At 43.3% G+C, this 18,373-nt stretch overlaps 1 protein-coding gene across 2 annotated transcripts in view; it reads left to right on the top strand.

The window, feature by feature from the left end:
* ATP8B1 (ATPase phospholipid transporting 8B1) overlaps positions 1–18,373 on the top strand; it is a 120,190-nt gene that overhangs the window by 70,334 nt on the left and 31,483 nt on the right. For both annotated transcript variants that reach the window (XM_044275106.1, XM_044275105.1), the window contains exons 3-13: positions 3,666–3,763; positions 9,831–9,944; positions 11,365–11,463; positions 11,782–11,843; positions 12,680–12,752; positions 12,844–12,914; positions 13,324–13,406; positions 14,396–14,554; positions 14,678–14,766; positions 16,523–16,719; positions 17,467–17,675. In XM_044275106.1, coding sequence (XP_044131041.1) covers positions 3,666–3,763; positions 9,831–9,944; positions 11,365–11,463; positions 11,782–11,843; positions 12,680–12,752; positions 12,844–12,914; positions 13,324–13,406; positions 14,396–14,554; positions 14,678–14,766; positions 16,523–16,719; positions 17,467–17,675 — 1,254 coding nt within the window. The remainder of the gene's footprint in view (positions 1–3,665; positions 3,764–9,830; positions 9,945–11,364; positions 11,464–11,781; positions 11,844–12,679; positions 12,753–12,843; positions 12,915–13,323; positions 13,407–14,395; positions 14,555–14,677; positions 14,767–16,522; positions 16,720–17,466; positions 17,676–18,373) is intronic.

The raw sequence follows: 18,373 nt of genomic DNA, 5'->3' as shown, positions 1-18,373 counted from the left end.
ACAAGGAGGATGTAGAATAAAATAAAACCGGTTATGTGTATTAGGGTTTCTGATGGCCTTGACAAGTGTTGTGAGCGACAGGTTTCTGCCTGTTGCTTCAAGTTTACCTACTTACTAACCTTGTTTGGGAAGTTCCTATGAATCGGAGTTTGGTTATTGGCTAACCTTGCCTGATTGATTAGGGTGGCGTGCTTATTATTGAGTCGTCTTCTATTCAGACCTCACTACATTCTGTTTGCCATGTACCTTTTCTATCAGATTCTATTGTTATGATCTTGTTCTAATTTGGTGTGTATTCTGGGATTTTTAGTTCTATGGAGTCTAGTGTATTTTTAAAACTATAATTAATGTGTTTAGTGAGTTTGCTGTATTAGGATTTTTTGTTGTATTTTCCTGTTGATTTGCTGGGTTGAATCCCGTTAGGATCAGTTCACTATTGCTCCACTTCTGTTCACGGTCATTCATCCCCCATCTGCCATCATCTCCATGCCTGAAACCTCTCCTTCATCCGTGACCCTCAGCATTTGCTTTTAGTCATCCACAGCTGAGTTTATTAACTACCTTGTTTTTCACTAGTGCTCATACGCGCTTTATTTATGTGGTTTTTGCACTGTCCAGTTATTGTGCAATTCAGCCCTACAAAGAGCCATCGTTGGCACTTACAGTAGTAAAGGTTGACTTGACTGCTATAGGTGAAGTCCAATAATGCACTCTTGTACACAACTGGCGTCATTACAGGAAGACAAGAGTTTGTCCAAAATGTGCATCCCCTTTTAGGTGATAATGCACCCTGGTTTCCCCAGAACAGACGACCCTGCTGTTTGTTAGTATTTCTGGAGCCACCTAATGAGCAGATTCTGTTCTTTGCCTTTGTTAACAATGTCTGTTTGGTTAGTTATGGGATACATGGGCTTAAACGCGCCAACCTTTATCTGTAGTGCTGAATTATTCACGCTACTAGCTATCTACTGTTAGATTACTCCAGTCTGTCCTTTAAATAAGAAGACCTCACCCCGATAAGAGAAAAGGCATTAGTTTGATTTTAGTTTGAATATTATAGTGAATGGGATTCTGCCCCTCTGCCTGCTCAGCCATGCCTCATGCATAGCTTTGCAGGTACCTTACCATGACTGGTCTGGGAACCTTCAGCAGGCTCCAGGCTGCCATGGTAACCAATCGGAGCCCCGCAATTTTACTGAGGGGGCTCTGACCGAAAGGCCTTCTCCCTCTGCCTAACTCCAGAGATGCCATAATTGCTATCGAATGCGTAATCTGAAGAGTTAAATGACCGGCTTTGGCGTCAATGTTCAGCCCGCTCCATGCAACCCCTTACACATTATCCCATACATGTATGTGATAATGTGCGAAGGGGTTACATGACAAAATTCTGACTGCTTGCAGTCACCATTGGGTGGCGCGCTGCTCTATATTTTCAAAGGAAGCTGGAACACAGTCAGTCTCCATACAAAAACCGGTGCAGTCAATCATCAATCGACAGGTATCGCTCCTCCATTGGTTTATACCATCCTATATGTAACCAAAAGGCGAGCACCAATAGTGAAACACCGCAAAGTAAGATCGAAAAAATAAGATTTATTTTACTCACAAAGGTAAAAATATCAACGGCGTATCAAAATACAAACGACCTTGGTTTCGTTTTTCGCTTCATCAGGGTCAATTGCACTAAAGCCTGTTGCTACTGTAGTAGTTTTATTCTGCACGCCTCTCGGCATGCGCTGCCGTGCTGCCGCTGGAACTCCGCCCCACCCCCATTATAGTCAATGGGGCCGGAGCGTTAGTCCGGGGGCACCCGTGCACTAGCGGCAGCACGGATCCGACAGGTGAACAGCCTGCCGGAGTTCTTGCTGCTAGTGTGAAACTAGCCTTATCCCCGGAAGAGGTTCCGATGTCAAAACTCCAGACTTGTGAGCCAGAGTATTACATAATGTTTCCTAAAAAGAGTAGTAAATGAGTAATCGAAGGACTACACTGTTTTCTTGGCACAGTGTACCAAATTGTCCTCTGACACAATTTACTAAGTCTTGGGTGGGAAAAATACTGAAGCCGAATGTCCCCTGAAGAACCAGTGCAGAGGATGGGAATGGTAGTGGCCCTAATGAGATGTTTAATGGTGTACTCCCTTAGGTTGTTGCTTCCTGGGGTTCGGTGAAGTCAAAAGGAGAACATCAAACATTTCTCTTTACTGAGTGTAAAGGATAAATAGCCGTACATACAGCAATAATGCAGTCTGTCACCAAATGAGGAGGTATGGTGGCTGGTTAGGTGGCTATTGATGGCACTCAGAAGTGTGCTAACTAGCAAAGTCTTTCTTCTGATTCCCCTTCAGTATGGCCGTAAAGCTGGCACCTGTCGATGTAGGTTTCCACTACATAATGCAGGCTTTCGTTTTTGCCTGTCCCAAACTGTGGTGTTGGGTGTCTTAACTGGTTCTCCCTCACCTTGCAGCAGTGTCTGTAAAGCTGTGGTAGCTGGTAAGTCTGCTGACTGTAATGCTGTAGCTGTTATGTTTTCTGCAGCCCTTGGACCATTCAGTCTCTCTGGAGCAGTGTTCCTCACAGACGAGCTGGATTTTCTGGTCCGAGCTTGATCTAAGGCCCTTTGGCGCAGGAGCTGATAGACTTGCTGCTTGTCTATCTGACTAGCTCTCCCTGCCGACAGGGAGTAGGACCAGCCCACTCCTATAGGTAATGGAGTGGTTAGAGGTATTCCCAGTGCCATCCATATGCTGTCTGCTGGTGTAACAGTGTATGACAAAGAAAAACATAACAGTAGCATTATAAACCAAACAGTTTTCAGATACCCCAACTGGAGTATTGAGATGGTGTCAGAGTGTGGAGGGACACCCCCCCCCCCCCTAACTGGTAATGCCCATCAGGACCTCATTCATAACTTCTAGAAGGAATAATAGAGGTGTGGCTCACCATAGTCCTAAAAATAGATGCTCCATGATTGTTTCTGCATGGGGAATGCAAGTAATTTCTTAAACAGACGTGTCAGGAGAGGTGACTGCTCCATTTTAAGCCCGATTTTTCAATAGATAACGTCCACAAAACCTCCAGGAAATGACCACTTTTGGGTACGTTTGCACAAACTCCACCCCTTTTGACTATGCATTTAAACCTTGCGAAAATATATACACCAATCTATTGTTTTTGGTTGTCGGCAATTTCTGCACGGAGACTGACTACTATGGCGTCCCTCCATGGGATGCCAGAAAGTCTAGGGAAATTCCTGCTAACTACACCCGCATGATCAGTTTAAGGGATGCCAGCAGCAAATGTATACACCTTCTTTTTTTTTTTTTTAAGCTGACTACTTTTTTTTATATATACTTCCTTTGAAAGGCAATTCTGAAATATTACCTCTATGACAGGGGTCAACATCTGCCGGCACTCCAACTGAACTACTTTTCCCAGCATGTTCCATTCACTTTTGAGGGAGCTCTGAGAACAGGCAAGCAAGTGTGCATGCTGGGAGTCGTAGTTTCACCATGAATTGCAGTGCCGGAGGTTACTGATCCTTGCTCTATTGCTTGTCTGTGCCGAAACACAACAGCTAGTCTCAACAAGTAGCGCTTCAGTGAAAAGCACCTTAATAGGTTCATTCTGGATTCTAATTTGATTTTGCTTTTGATCTAATTTCAGAATGTAATTGGCAAGTGAAAGCGAACGACCGCAATTTCTACAATCAACCTGAATTCATGATAAAGTCCTTCCTTTGTTTTACGAAGAGCAAGTACTCGGTATGTACCAAACAGTGCAAAACTCAACTGCAGGACCTGACCGGTGGATGGCGGCAGAGTTTCCGTCCACTGTATAGATTCTGGTGCCTGCAGCTGCCCGAAGAAAACAACTGATCAGTTGGGTCATCAATATCTAAGTAGCCCTCTTTAAAACGAGGTAGTTACTGATATTATTTTTTTCCATTTCATCCACCATGATGGCTAAGGAAGAGATTAACCCCTTGATCTCTGAAGGGGCAGGAATACACAGAGAGAGAGTTAAAAAGCCCCCACCCACTCTCTCCCTTCAGTGTTTCCTGTCCCTAAAGGTGGCATTACATGGAGAGGCCTCCCAAAAAGGTGAGTTTTATTTTAATTTAAGATAATCGGAGGTTGACTTGTCAAATTCTATTCTTCTCTGCCCTCCCACGGCTTCTGCTAAAGCTGGGCAGAGGAAAGTGGAGTGATTCTTGTCCCTGAAATCTGGGGGCCTGCTCTCACACCTTGTAGCGCGGTCTTCCTTCCCTTTGGTGAGGAAGCAGACCTGCGAGAGCGGGACGCAGAGACATCGAATGGGGCCTGAGCCTAGTCTAGCTCTCGGATTTCTGACTAGGTTTGGAGGCGGCGGAGCTGCGTCATGGCGCCGAGCACGGGCTGATGATGTCAGACGCCGCTCCAGATGAAAAAGAGCTGGGCAATTCTGAAAATGCCGTCTCCTCTAACTCCAGCAGCATGTCGGCTCCTGGGACCCGCATGGACAGCGCAGACCCACCTTCGGCCACTCCTTCAGTGAGTTCCCCTGCGGGGAATCTGCAAATGTTTTCTGTTTTACTTTTATGAAGCTTTCTGATACCTGGTTGCTCTTCTCTTTCTTAGGGAGTGAAAGAAATTAAAACTAAATATATTAAGTGTGCCACTTGTACTAAAAAGCTCTCTGAAGGATACAAAAAGAAACTATGCAAATCCTGCATTAGGGATCTGTTAAAGTAAGAGCAACCATCTATCCTTTATGGAAGTAAAGTCCATGATTCAGGATGAAATTATATCCTCCCTGGCCTCCCTTGTGCTGGTTCAGCCTATGCCCCCCGCTAAAAAAACAAGGTTATCAGCTTCATACTCCTCTGACGCAGAGGACATGGATGAAGAGGCGTCCGTCTCTAGACATGATATTGAGGAAGATCAATTGTCAGAGAGTGAAGTAGTTGAAGACGATAAAAAGTACTTTTCTTCCTCAGAGGAAATGGAGGAACCATGGGTATCGAAGACATCCAAAAACAAAAAGATCCAAAGTTTTTCCCATTAACGAGAATATTAAGGAAATGATCCTCTATGAATGGATAGATCCAGAAAAGAGGTTGGGGGTCTCTAAGAAGTTTAGGAATAGACTACTTTTTGATCCATCAGAATCTAAGGTCTTTAATGAAACCCCAAAAATTTATATACAGTTGGCAAAAATTGTAAAGAAAACTTGCCTGCCATTCGAAGATTCTTCTCAATTACGCCACCCAATGGAACGAAAGGCGGACGCTCTTTTGAGAAAATATTAGGAAGCTTCCATGTTTGGGGTAAAAACAAATATTGCGGCAACTTCTGTGGCTAGGGCCATGTATTTCTGGCTTAATGAGTTAGAAAACTACATAAAGAATAAAACCTCTAGGGAAGAAATTTTGCACTCCATCCCCCTTCTAAGGTCCGCCACTGCATTCCTGGCAGATGCTTCTGCGAAATCAGTCAGATTTGCGGCCAAAGATGCAGCCCTTTTAAATTCGGCAAGGCGATTACTATGGATAAAATCCTGAGGGGGTGACAGAACCTCCAAGGCAAAATTATGCTCCATTGCTTTTTCAGGAAAATATGTGTTTGTATTAGATAAAATCCTAGAAAAAGCGGACGATAAAAAGAAGGGCTTTCCAGAAGAGGGGAAAAAAACTTTTTTTGTCCTTTCAATTCGCAATCCAGACCCCATAGGGGAAAAGGAAAAACATAGGGGGCAAAGGTAGGGAATGCCTCCATAACCCCCAAAATAAGCAGAACGAAAAACAATGATGCCATAGTAGAGGGGAAGGTTGAGGAATTTTCTGACCCAGTGGGAATCTGTAACATCAAACCCTTGGGCGTTAGACATTGTAAAGAACGGTTACAAAATAGAATTTGCCTCAAACCCCCCAAGAAGATTTCAGACCACTTCCCACAGTTCCACCATTCTATAAAAAATATGGCAGGAAATTCTAAAATAAAAAATATCAGGTGTAGTAAAAAATGTACCCAAGAAAAAGGGAAAGGGTTCTATTCAAGGCTAATCCTAGTCCAAAAACCAGACTGATCTTTCCATATCATCATAAACTTAAAGGATTTAAACAAATCGATAACATACAGAAAGTTCAAGATGGAATCTATTTAGTCCATTCTCCCCCTAATTAAAAAGGGAGCCTACATGACATCTATTGATCTCAAAGACGCCTACTATCATATTCCTATCCATCTAAACTCCCCAAAATATCTCTGATTTGCACTAAAAGGCCCCGGGGGCATATTGCACCATTTGCAATTCTTCGCCCTTCCATTTTGTATTTCCTCAGCACCAAGAATCTTCACAAAGTTGGTAGTAGAAATGATATCTCCCCTCAGACAAGGTCTGTTAATCATCCCATACTTGGAAGGAAATTCAGAAGGAGAAGCAGTCAGACTATATTTTTTTTGCAAAAAATATTGGACTTGGGTTGGTTAATAAATGTAAAAAAGACCTACTTAATCCCGTCACCCAACAGGACGTTTCTAGGAGTAAGGTTGGACTCGGTATCACAAACATCATCTCTTCCACAAGAGAACATAGAAGCCATCATAGAAAAAATTTAAAAAATTTCCAATCTCAGAACTATGCAAACCTGGATCTTAGGGAGTTGGAACAAAAAGCAATCCTCCCTAGACAAAAAATCGTCATTACATACCCAGTACAATCGGATCTGAATTGGTGGAAGAAAAATATAAATTTATCAAAGGGCGTCATCTGGCTAAAAGAACCAGAGATACAGATCGTGACGGATGCAAGCAGTGTGGGTTGGGGAGCAAAGGTAGCCTCCTCAATCTGGCAAGGAAGGTGGCCAGAAGAAAAAAAAAGCAAATGCTCAAATTACAGAGAGTTGCGTGCGGTCTGGGAGACTCTAAAAGTAACTCAAAGTCTGCTAAGAAAAAAACATCTACATTTTTTCGGACAATACAACAGCTGTCACTTATTTAAAGCATCAGGGTGGTACGAGGTCCCCAAGTTTGAAATTTCTAGCGGAATTTTTTTTTTCCTGGGCAGAAGAAAATGTCCTATCCATTACAGCGGTTCATCTCCGAGGATCAGATAATTTAGAGGCAGATTTCCTGAGCAGAAAGACCCTAGACTTGGGGGAATGGTCTTTAAATCCAGGAATCTTTCAAGAAATATCCGCCAAATGGGGCTTGCCGCAAATAGACCTGTTCGCCTCAAAAAGAAATGCAAAGGTCAAGTGCTTTTGCTCTTTAGGTCCCAGAGAAAAGCCATGGGCAGTAGATGCTTTCTCAGTAAAATGGACATGGGATCTAGCATACGCTTTCCCTCCTTGGGCGCTAATCCCCCGTGTTCTACAGAAAATTCTAACAGACCCAGTAACTGTGATACTAATAACCCCCTACTGGCCCAAAAGAAGCTGGTTCTCCATTCTAAAGTAAATGGCTCTTGAGGATCCTTGGGTGATACCTTTTTCAAGAGGACATTCTTTCGCAGGGCTCAATTCTCCATCCGAAACCAGGTCTTTTCAAACGGTCAGCCTGGATCCTGAGAGCGAGGTCTTAAGGAGTAAGGGACTTTCTGACAAAGTTATTCGTACATTAAAACCAGTAGAAAGAAGGTTACCTCAGCCATCTACATAAAAATCTGGAAGAAGTACTGTACTTGGTTGGGGGAAGACTCTCCAAATATGTCTTCGCTATGTATTCAAAAGATTTTAGATTTTCCTCAGAAAAGGCTAGGCCTTAGACCAAGTACCTTTTAAAAGTACAGATCTCCGCCCTAGGGGAGTTCTATGATACAAATCTAGCCTATCATAGATGTGTTAGAAGGTTCATAAGAGCAGCATCCAGACCTAGACCATCAATGGTCCCCAATGGGACTTAAATTTGGTCTTAAATGGGTTAACAAGATCACCTTTTGCTCCCTTTTCAAATATTTCCATTAAGCACCTATCCTTTAAGACTGCTTTCTTAATAGCCATAACATTTGCTAGGCTCCTGGGAGATATTCAGGCCCCCTCATGTAGAGAACCTTATCTTTCGTTTTTTTCCAACAGGATAGTATTAAAATTGGACCTGGGGTTTCTTTCTAAGGTGGTTTCAAACTTCCATAGGGACCAGGAACTTGTCTCACCATCATTCTGTAGTGACCCAAAAAAAACCCACAGAAGAACAATTTAATCTTTTAGACGTGAGGGAGACTATTATCCAGTACCTGAGGACCACAGAAGCTTTTAGGGAAGATGATAATCTATTGATTCAGTTTGCAGGTTGCAATAAGGTAAAGAAACTTTCCAAAGCATCCATAGGTCGCTGAATAAAATCCACTATATCATGCTGTTACTCCCTAATGGGTCACGCTTGTCCTACTAGAATAAAAGCCAACTCCAACAGAGCTATGGCTTCTTCATTGCCAGAGAAAGCTGGTGTGTCTCTTGATCAGATATGTAAGGCAGCTACTTGGTCTGGTATCAATACATTCATAAATCATCGTCTAAATATCTAAATAATGCTTCTACAGATTTGGCCTTTGGCCAGAAAGTTCTGCAAGCAGTAAAGTAACTCCCCCTACAGCATTATCTGTTAGTTCTCACCCGTAGCCGTCATTGTGGATGAAATGGAAAACCGTAATTAGACTTACCTATAATTCGGTTTCCTTGAATCCACCATGACGGCTCGTATATTACCTCCCTTAATGTACTGATAATAAGTGTGAATTAAATACCTCAAAAAAAAAATAAAAAAATCTAAAAAGTATATTTTTTGTGTCTATATGTAGATATATAGTAGGGAAAACACTTGATAGCACCCACTTAGAGAATTTGTAAACACCTGAAGGGAGAGAGTGGGTGGGGGCTTTTAAACTCTCTATCTCTGTGTAAGGGGTCAATCTCATCTGTAGCCATCATGGTGGATTCAAGGAAACAGAATTACCGGTAGGTCTAATTACAGTTTTCTAATCTGTCTTCCTTTTCTGATTTATAGACTTTTTATTAAATTGCATTTTCTGTACGTGATTATGGTGGCAGCCATCTTGCCTGACCAGCATTTAATGTTATGTTTTACAGTAGCCATTTGGACCATAGGAAGCTGTTGTCTAGAGCAGTGTGCCTGCAGCTGTTGCAAAACTACAACTCCCAGCATGCCTGGACAGCCTTTGGCTGTGCGGGCATGCTGGGAGTTGTAGTTTTGCAACCGCTGGAGGCACACTGGTTGGGAAACACTGGTCTAGAGATTATTCAATGAATTCTACGGGAGAGCGTTGTGGGCATGCAGAGGTCATTGTACTGAGAGGGGGAGAAGGGGATCTGTGGCTATAAACTATTATCAGGTGCCTCCAGCTTTATGATAGATTTTTTAACCCCTCATTGTAAACCTGCAAGTAATCTCTACAATAAAGGAAGTGTCAGCCTGTTAGGATTCTCGGTGGTCAGCGGAAAACTTCAGGAATTCAGGATTTAATTTGAGGAAAATAAGAAACAAAATCACCAAAAATTCTTAAAATGTTTAACATTAACATCATCTAAACAATGTCATTTTTTGATGGCACACTCCCTTTTTAAATTATTATTTTTTTTTTTTCATTTTTCCCCCTTTCCATTTCCTGATGTCTCAATATAATGTGACAGCCCTGGAAGGTAGATCAGAACAAAATGTTCACAAGAATGACGACATCACGTTGTCACAGATGTGGGTGGGGTGCATTTTACTCCAGGGAAATTCCTATAGCTTACCTGGAATTGCCATGTAAAGTATTTATTGTTACAATGTATCAATGTTTGCAACATCACATGAAATATTGAATCTCATGAAAAAAATTATCTGTCTGCAGGGAAATGCCATAAAGACCTACAAGTATAACCCAATCACCTTCCTGCCAATGAACCTGTTTGAGCAATTCAAGAGGGCGGCCAACGCTTACTTCCTAGTCCTCCTCATCCTCCAGGTAATGATGGCTTTATGTCACACCTCCTGACACTGGTGTGTATTTCTACACATGACAACTCATCCTGCGCTGTCATGGAAGGTGATGTACAAGGAACTTCTCACGTGCGAAGCGTGAACACAACCTGCAAAAAACACAGAGGGAGAGTGAATCATTATCATCGTCACCATAATACAATATAACTGGGCGGAGGCGACTGTGCATTCCTACAGTGTGATAAAACATTGGGAAATAATGTAATATTTGCTGCTTTTCCTGTTGTGGACTTGTCTGTCCCTTCCACGTTTTTTTTTTAGATGGGTATATTAATCACATGGTGCAATCAAATCAAATATTACAAAATCACAGTAAAGTAAAAATTAAAATGTGTGTTTTGCTGTAATTTGATTACTCTAATCCTCTGCTTCCTTCCATACAAAAGTACGTGATATAATTATGGCTGCCGAAAACCACCACTAGGGGGAGCTCCCTGCATGTGACTTTATACTGCTAGCACTAAACTCAATGAGAGTGGTATGAATCTTCAGGCAGTCATCTCCACCTAGTGGTGGTTGCAGACAAGCACTCTAACTCCAGTTTCATGCCAGCCCCCTTCTCACCACTGACCGCCATAGTAGTTCTTGGGATGCTTCTGTGGTCATTATTTTTACCAATTAATATAAGTAGGGTTACCCATCGCCCCCAGACTTTCAGGTTCTAGGAGAGGTTAGCTTTATGGATTTGTGTCTGCATTGCCTAATTTTACTACAAATACTTTAGCCCAAATTGGGTAAGACTGCCATATCTTACCCCAGTTGGAGTGAATTGCGCCACATTTTGTCAAAGGTGCACGCCTCAACAAACTTGGAACAATTGGGACAAATCTATGCCTCCTACATGAGTAGGTGTAGGTTTGCACCAGTATTGCACCATTTTCTGACTGTTTTCTTAATCTTGACTTAAAGGGTTGTCAAGGATTTTACATGTGATGGCCTATCCTCAGGATCTGATCGTGGGGGGTCCGACTCCCCGGACCCCTCACAATCAGCTCCCGCGCGAGGACTACAGGGCTCCACAGATTGTGTAATGGACGGAGCGTGTTACTGCAGTTTTTGCTTCAGTGGGGGGTGGTGCTGCAATTACCAGCTTTGTCCACTACACAAAGGATGGCGCTGTGGACTTCCAGAGCCAGATCTACTGGGTGTCGGACCCCCACCAATTAGATATTGATGGCCTGGCCATCCATAGTAAAATCCTGAAATTCTCCTGTAAAGTCTGTCTCTTTGGAGACCATGTTCGTTTTTCTCGCTTTTCAAATTTGCCAAATGCAATTATTGCGCCAATCTGCAACATTTTGAGTAAGTTTACGCCAAAACCAGCATAACCAGCTCAGTCAATGCTCCATTTATTTTCTTGATGTTCGGTTGCCTATTCTCTACAGACAATTCCCCAAATATCCACCGTCTCGTGGTCGACGACTCTGATCCCTCTGCTGCTCGTACTGGGCATCACTGCCATCAAAGATCTGGTGGACGACATTGTAAGTAAATGAAGGGTTCAGTTGTGGTGTGCCGGGATGGGATGTTGGGGGTTATACTGGACAGAGTGTTTTGGAATGTACCTTATGTTTCGAGACATCAGTACCAAAATGTGTCTTGGCATATAGTGACGCATCTTAAATTAAGCAACGTCCCCTACTGGATTGCTATGCCCCTGTCCTGCTAAGTGGCCCATATACTGTTGTGGCGCCCCCTGCTGCGTGGAGTACAGTGCTGGGGGAGGGGTCATTTGAATGAATCTAAATGCGATCCAGACACATTATTTGCTGTATGATCATTTTGTCTTTTTACTTCCAAAGGCTCGTCATAAAATGGACAATGAGGTTAACAACCGACCCAGTGAAGTCATAGAAGACGGGAGGTAAGGAAGGATTTTTATTTTTTATTTTTAAATTAAAAGTCACTTTATATTAGAAGAATCTCCCAGATGATCACAAATTTCTGTGATCCTGATCAGCGATCATCTGAGGGAACCTGACAGTAAGTGTTCAATTTCCCAGCAGCGCCACCACAGGAGAAATGAGTAATTGCTATAGAAATCAATAATGTATGGACATCTCGGGTCCTCCAGAGTGAAAGATGCTCTTTGTAGCTGGTCCACTCTAGTTTACAGATATATATAGAGTATATGAAAATCAGTTTAAAAAAGATTTTGACTATTGATGACCTATCCTCAGGATAAGTCATCAATATCAGATTGGCGGGGGTCTGATTAATGGCATCCCCACCAATCAGCTGTTTGAAGAGAAAGCAGTGCTCATACCAGCGAGCGCTGCCTTCTCTGCTCTGTTTACTTGCTCGCCGCAGTAATTGCAGTGGTGAGCAAGTGTAATTACAAGTATGGCAGCCCTATTCACTTCTATGGGACGGCTCTGTTCAAGTGCATAGAAGGGAAGCTTCCCATAGAAGTGAATGGGGGCGCCATACTTGTAATGACACCTGCTCACCACTGCAATTACTTAGGCGAGCAGGTAAACAGAGCAGAGAAGGCAGCGCTCATACTTTCTTCATACAGCTGATCGGTGGGGGTGCCAGGAGTCTGAACCCCCGCCAATCTGATATTGATGGCCTATCCTGAGGATAGCTCATCAATATTAAAAAGTGGACAGCCCTTTTAAGAATTTTTTATTATACGCTTTAATATTCTATCTTCTTGGTGCAATTATTAATAACTACCAACTTTTTTTTTTTATTTAGATTTCAGAAAACTAAATGGAATAACATCCACGTTGGGGACGTCATCCGAATTAACAAGAATGAGTTTATTCCGGTTGGTGTCAGGGCGGCAATAGTGATTATTATCATTTGCGTATTGTAAGAGAATATTGTGTATTAATCGCATATTTCTTTCCGGTTTCCAGGCAGACGTGCTGTTACTATCCAGCTCAGAACCGAACAGTCTGTGTTACGTAGAAACGGCCGAGCTTGACGGGTGAGAGTCCGATAATGACGAGTGGTATTATAGTTGGAACCGCCTGCGGTTGAGAGGCAGATACAACTGCCCCCCCCCCCCCCCCAACCACCAATTCCATTAGGTCTACAGGTTCTAGGTAACCCTGGGCAGATGCCAAGGTCTTCTTGGCTTTCCATGGTAATCTCAGAAGTCGCGCTCTCTGGGTGGGGTAGACAGGTGGTACCATTGTAAAGGTCCCGAGACCTCCCTACAGCACAGTAATAACAACATCATAAAAAGTAACTAATGATCAACTATAGCTGCAGTGTAAAGCATGGAGAGTGGACAGCACATCCACCTCAGCCTGTGATTACACACGGAACAGATTTTAGGCTACCCCAACCCAAAAAAATAAGGCATACAAGATGTTTCTTTTTTTTTCCTCTAGAGAAACGAACTTGAAGTTCAAAATGTCGCTGGAGGTGACGGACAAGCTGCTGCAGGAGGAGAGGGCACTGGCTGATTTTGATGGTGAGTTCTCGTTTTTGAGTTCGATATATTATAGGACTAAGATGTTTACTAGACTGTAGTCGGAGTGACACCCTCAAACACGCCTTGCCCCTCGGGTTGTTCCCCCATCACGCCTTGCCCCTCGGGGTTCAGGCTCCTTACCTGTCAGACATTTGGACTGCCTAGGGTCAGTTTTCATTAGTCGTGAACTGTCAGCTCTGCATAAGGAGACCAAAAAGCTACAAGATTCTGAAAAGCCCCCCAGAAAAACTGCAAATCGCATCTCGTGTTAAATTTTTATTAATAACTAATTTTCTCTGTAAAAATGATAGTCATAACTTTCCTGGTGGTCTAGTGTAGTAAAGGGATTCATGGTAAAATCCCTGGAGGTCCGTGATAGTAAAGTGACCAGTGCTAGCATCCCTGGTGGTCTAGGGCGGCATGCTGGGAGTTGTAGTTTTGTAACAGCTGGAGGCACACTTGTTGGGAAACACTAGTCCAGGGTACTGAAGGGGATTATAGTTACATCCCTCGTGGGCTAGGACTGTCAAGGGGTTAATAACAAAATCCATGGTGGATGTATTTAATAAAATGGTCATCCTGATATTACGCAGTGTAGACAATTTATAGACTGTGAATGGGGTGTGGGGGTAAGAGACGCAGCACGCTTGTTTGGAAGCTGACTGCGGAGAGAGTGGGTCTCATGCCCACTTTAGGCCAATGTGTAGCTGAACCGTCCCCCTGGGCTGATTGCCCTTTCTGGCCCAGGGCCAGATTAAAAGGGGCACATACACCAGTTCTATCTATATATGCACCATAATGCTATAACTTCAGTGGTGAGAGTCACAAGCATGTCCAGTTACCTTTTTGTATATGTGGCTGCTATAGGGCTCAGGTGCGGTGGGGATCTTCACTGACCTGTCCGGCACATGCTGATGTTGGTGGGCTTTCCTCCATCCTGCCTGTACAGCATTCTGCCATGATCCATTTGTCATTGTCGTCTTTTTCAGGGTTCGTTACATGTGAGGAGCCCAATAATCGCTTGGACAAGTTTGTTGGGACTCTGTGCTGGAGAGGAACGACTTACCCTCTGGACGCAGATAAAATCCTCCTCAGGGGCTGCGTCATCCGCAACACCACGTACTGCCACGGCCTCGTACTGTTTGCAGGTAAAATGCCCACCTACAAGGTCTTTCTGATAACCAGAACGTCCATCTTGGGGTTTATGATAGAAGAATACTTTTTAATCATTTTTGTCTTCTTTCAACTTTTTTTAACTATTTATTTTTTAGGCGCTGACACAAAAATTATGAGGAACAGTGGGAAAACCAGATTGAAGAGAACAAAAATTGATTATCTCATGAATTACATGGTCTACACAGTAAGTTTAACCCATCAATGATCGATCCCGTTTGGGCCCACACTTTTTTCGTTTTAAAACTTTTTGTAAAGTTGCAGTTTTTTTGCATGGGAGCAATTGTGTTTGTTTAGGAACACATATACCGGCAACGGAATTGGGTAATTTATCCTTTTAGTTGCTTTTTTTTTTTTTTTTTTTTTTTTTTTTTTTTTTTTTTTCTTGCTGCATGGTTTTCAGTATTTTTTGGGTTTCATTTTTATTTGTTACCTGTTAAATAAATTGTTTGGGTTTTTTATGCTCAGTGTAGGCTTTTTTATGCTCAGTGTAGGCTTTTTGCTTTGCTCAGGTTAAGCACAAGAAATCTCTCTTTTTGTCCTAAATAATTGCATTTTGTAAAGTGACCTTTTTTTTTTTACATTTTAAAAAATCCCATTAGGTCTCATGCACACGACCATTGAGCGTTTTGCAGTTGCAAATTGCGGATTTGCGAAACATGGACAATGCATTTTGCGGAACGGAAGGACTGGCCACTAATAAAACTGTCCTATCCTTGTCCATAATGCGGACAATAATAAGACATGTTCTATATTTTTTTTTTTTTTGCGGAATGGTCATGTAGAAATATGGAACGCACACCGAGTCATTTCATTTTTTTAATTTATTTATTATTATTTTTTGCGTCCCCATTGATGTGACTGTTTCTGCGTATGGGCCGCAGAAAGAACAGAACAGACATGAGCTCTTAAAGGGGTTGTATAGAATTTTGATATTAATGAGTTTTCCTTGAGATTGGTCTTAGTTATCAAACCAGTGGGGGTCCAACACCACATATCCCCTCTGATCAGCTGTCACCTTGTTGCTCCAGCACCAAGACTACACAGCTCCATCCATTGTGTAGTGGACAGTTCTGGTAACTGCAGTATTCACGTCTATGGGAGCAGCCCATTTACTATGGACTCCTCTTAGGCCTCCTGCACACGACCGTAGGTGTCCCGTTGCAGAATTGCGGACCGCATTTGCGGATCCGCAATACACGGGCACCGTTCCGTGTGCATTCCGCATCACTGATGCGGACCCATTCACTTCAATGGGTCCGCAAATCCGGAGATGCGGAACGAAAGCACGGAACGGAACCCTACGGAAGCACTACAGAGTGCTTCCGTGAGGGTTTTGTCCCGTACTTCCGTTCCGCAAAAAGATAGAACATGTCTTGTCTTTTTGAGGAACGGCCGGATCCCGGACCCATTAAAGTAAATGGGTCCGTGATCCACTGCGGCTGCCCCACGGACGGTGTTCGTGCATTAGGGGCCGCAGCACGGCCACAGGGCGCACACGTTTGTTAGACTGCCTTAGACTGAGTCGTTGAGGAGGTTGCAGTCATACCTTAGTTCTGGTTACCTGAGGTAACAAAGACCTTTCCACCATGTGGCAGGACAGTACCGCAAGTGACGGTTTGGACTATAGCCACAGTACATTTTGCATTGGGGTCCAGGAATTTTATGCACTTATCTGTGCTGGTTAATGTCTTTATGAGGGTAAGAGCTCTGTCACAGAGCGCCAAATCTTCTGCTTCTCTTACATCCACTATAGTGTTAAATGGTAAAATTGGGACGGTTATTAGGCACCAGTAGGGGACTTAAAGGAAAACTAAGTTATACATGTTCAGTGAGCTCCCTCTAGTGGTGATGATCGTTATATGCATAATCATGGCACGCTCTGACACAACTGTCGAAAGCTGTAAATCCATTACTTAATCAGAATTTTTTTTTTCCCTTAGATATTTGTTCTCCTGATCCTGGCATCAGCCGGCCTTGCTATCGGACAGACGTTCTGGGATGCAAAGCTGGGTCAAGCTAATGTGTCGTGGTATCTTTATGATGGGAATGATTACACGCCGTCTTATCGAGGCTTCCTGGCGTTTTGGGGTTACATCATTGTTCTGAATACCATGGTACCCATTTCTCTTTATGTGAGGTAAGATATCAAGTCTTATAGAGTTATTCTGGTTAGAAGTTACACCCCATCCTCAGGATGAGGACATATCTATTGTATCTGTGGGGCCCAACTGCTGGGACCTCCACCGGGCCCCATACTGTGAATAGAATGGATGCAATGCCGCCCTATTCATTCTCTATGTGACTGTACCCTTCTATGTTCATCAGTGGCAGTGCACGTGTGTGATCAACCGCTACAATCATTCAGGACACGGGGCCGGTCTTTTAGACCTATTGAAAGCACCCTGCCACCTGGAAATTCACTGATAAACCGGGCACAGTGCCTTGTAGGACTCTCTCAGCTGAATGTAATACCTTTCCCTTCGCAAACCTTCATTCTGGAGAATAAGTTCTAATAATCTATAATCAAATGAGCAGTTAAGTGCACCCTGGGTGGGCCCTTGCACCTCTGTGCACCCTTGCTCCACCTGCTTCCACTGCCAGCCCCCCCATTATGTAGTGGACAGAACTGGTAACTGCAGTGTTCACGTCATTGAAGGGCAGCCCTGTAGTAACCGCTTCTATCCATTACACAATGGATGGCACTGTGTAGCTCCAACATAACATCCGCCACCAGAGCTACCCCGAAACGGCTGATCGCAGGAAAATGGGGCGTCAGACACATATTGATGGTCTATACTCGAGAGTAAAAACATTGGCAATCTCTTTATGAAATATTTGGGCTGATTTTTCAGATGTTGGTGTTCTTCTTCTTTTACTTTTCTAGTGTGGAAGTGATTCGTTTGGGCCAGAGTTACTTTATAAACTGGGATCTGCAGATGTACCATAGTGATAAGGATACCCCGGCCAAAGCCAGAACGACGACCCTGAATGAGCAACTGGGACAAATCCAGTATATCTTCTCCGACAAAACTGGGACGTTGACCCAGAATATCATGACCTTCAAGAAATGCACGATCAATGAAGAAACCTACGGTGCGTTCCTACAATCACTGCAGCTCTAGTTTTTTTTTTTTTAAATCAGCAAAAATATATGAAAATCTCCATTTTAGAACCTCCACATATAATTGTCATCTGATATTCTCTTTACATTAGGAATGAACGTACATTTAGGTCCTGCTTCTGTCCCATCATCGCTACTTATGCAATATTTCATGCAAAAAAATGAAAATCCGATATCCTATACTACATGACAATCAGTCTAAGGCTACTTTCACACTAGCGGCAGCCTGTTTCTGAATCTGTGCTACTGCAAGTCCACCATGCTGACGGAATTCTCTATAATGGGGGCTGGTCGGAGGTCCGGCCACTGCACGGCAAACATGCACCGAGAAAAAAAACTACAACACAGTGCGGTTTTAGTCCGGCCGCCTCTCGGCACGTTTGCCGTGCTGTAGTCAGACCCCCGGATTTCCGCCAGCACAATGGACTTGCAGTAGCGCGGATACGGCAGGCTGTTGCCCCACCGGAACAGCCTGCCGGAAAAGACAAAACCATACATACGGCTGGTGGCAGTTGAAAATTTAAGCTGGGCACGTGCGACCACCTCAGTAGGACAAGAAAGAAAAGAACAAACAGCAGGTGGTGCTACACCGATACATTTTATTGAATAGCTCAGCGGCTGTGCAAAATTTTTAACTCCATGCATTTGCAGAAGTATTCAGATCCAGGTG

Source organism: Bufo gargarizans, unplaced genomic scaffold, assembly GCF_014858855.1.
Source record: "Bufo gargarizans isolate SCDJY-AF-19 unplaced genomic scaffold, ASM1485885v1 original_scaffold_883_pilon, whole genome shotgun sequence".
Taxonomy (NCBI): Eukaryota; Metazoa; Chordata; class Amphibia; order Anura; family Bufonidae; genus Bufo; species Bufo gargarizans.
The sequence above is the reverse complement of the archived record's forward strand: the minus strand, read 5'-3'. Positions and strand labels throughout refer to the sequence as shown.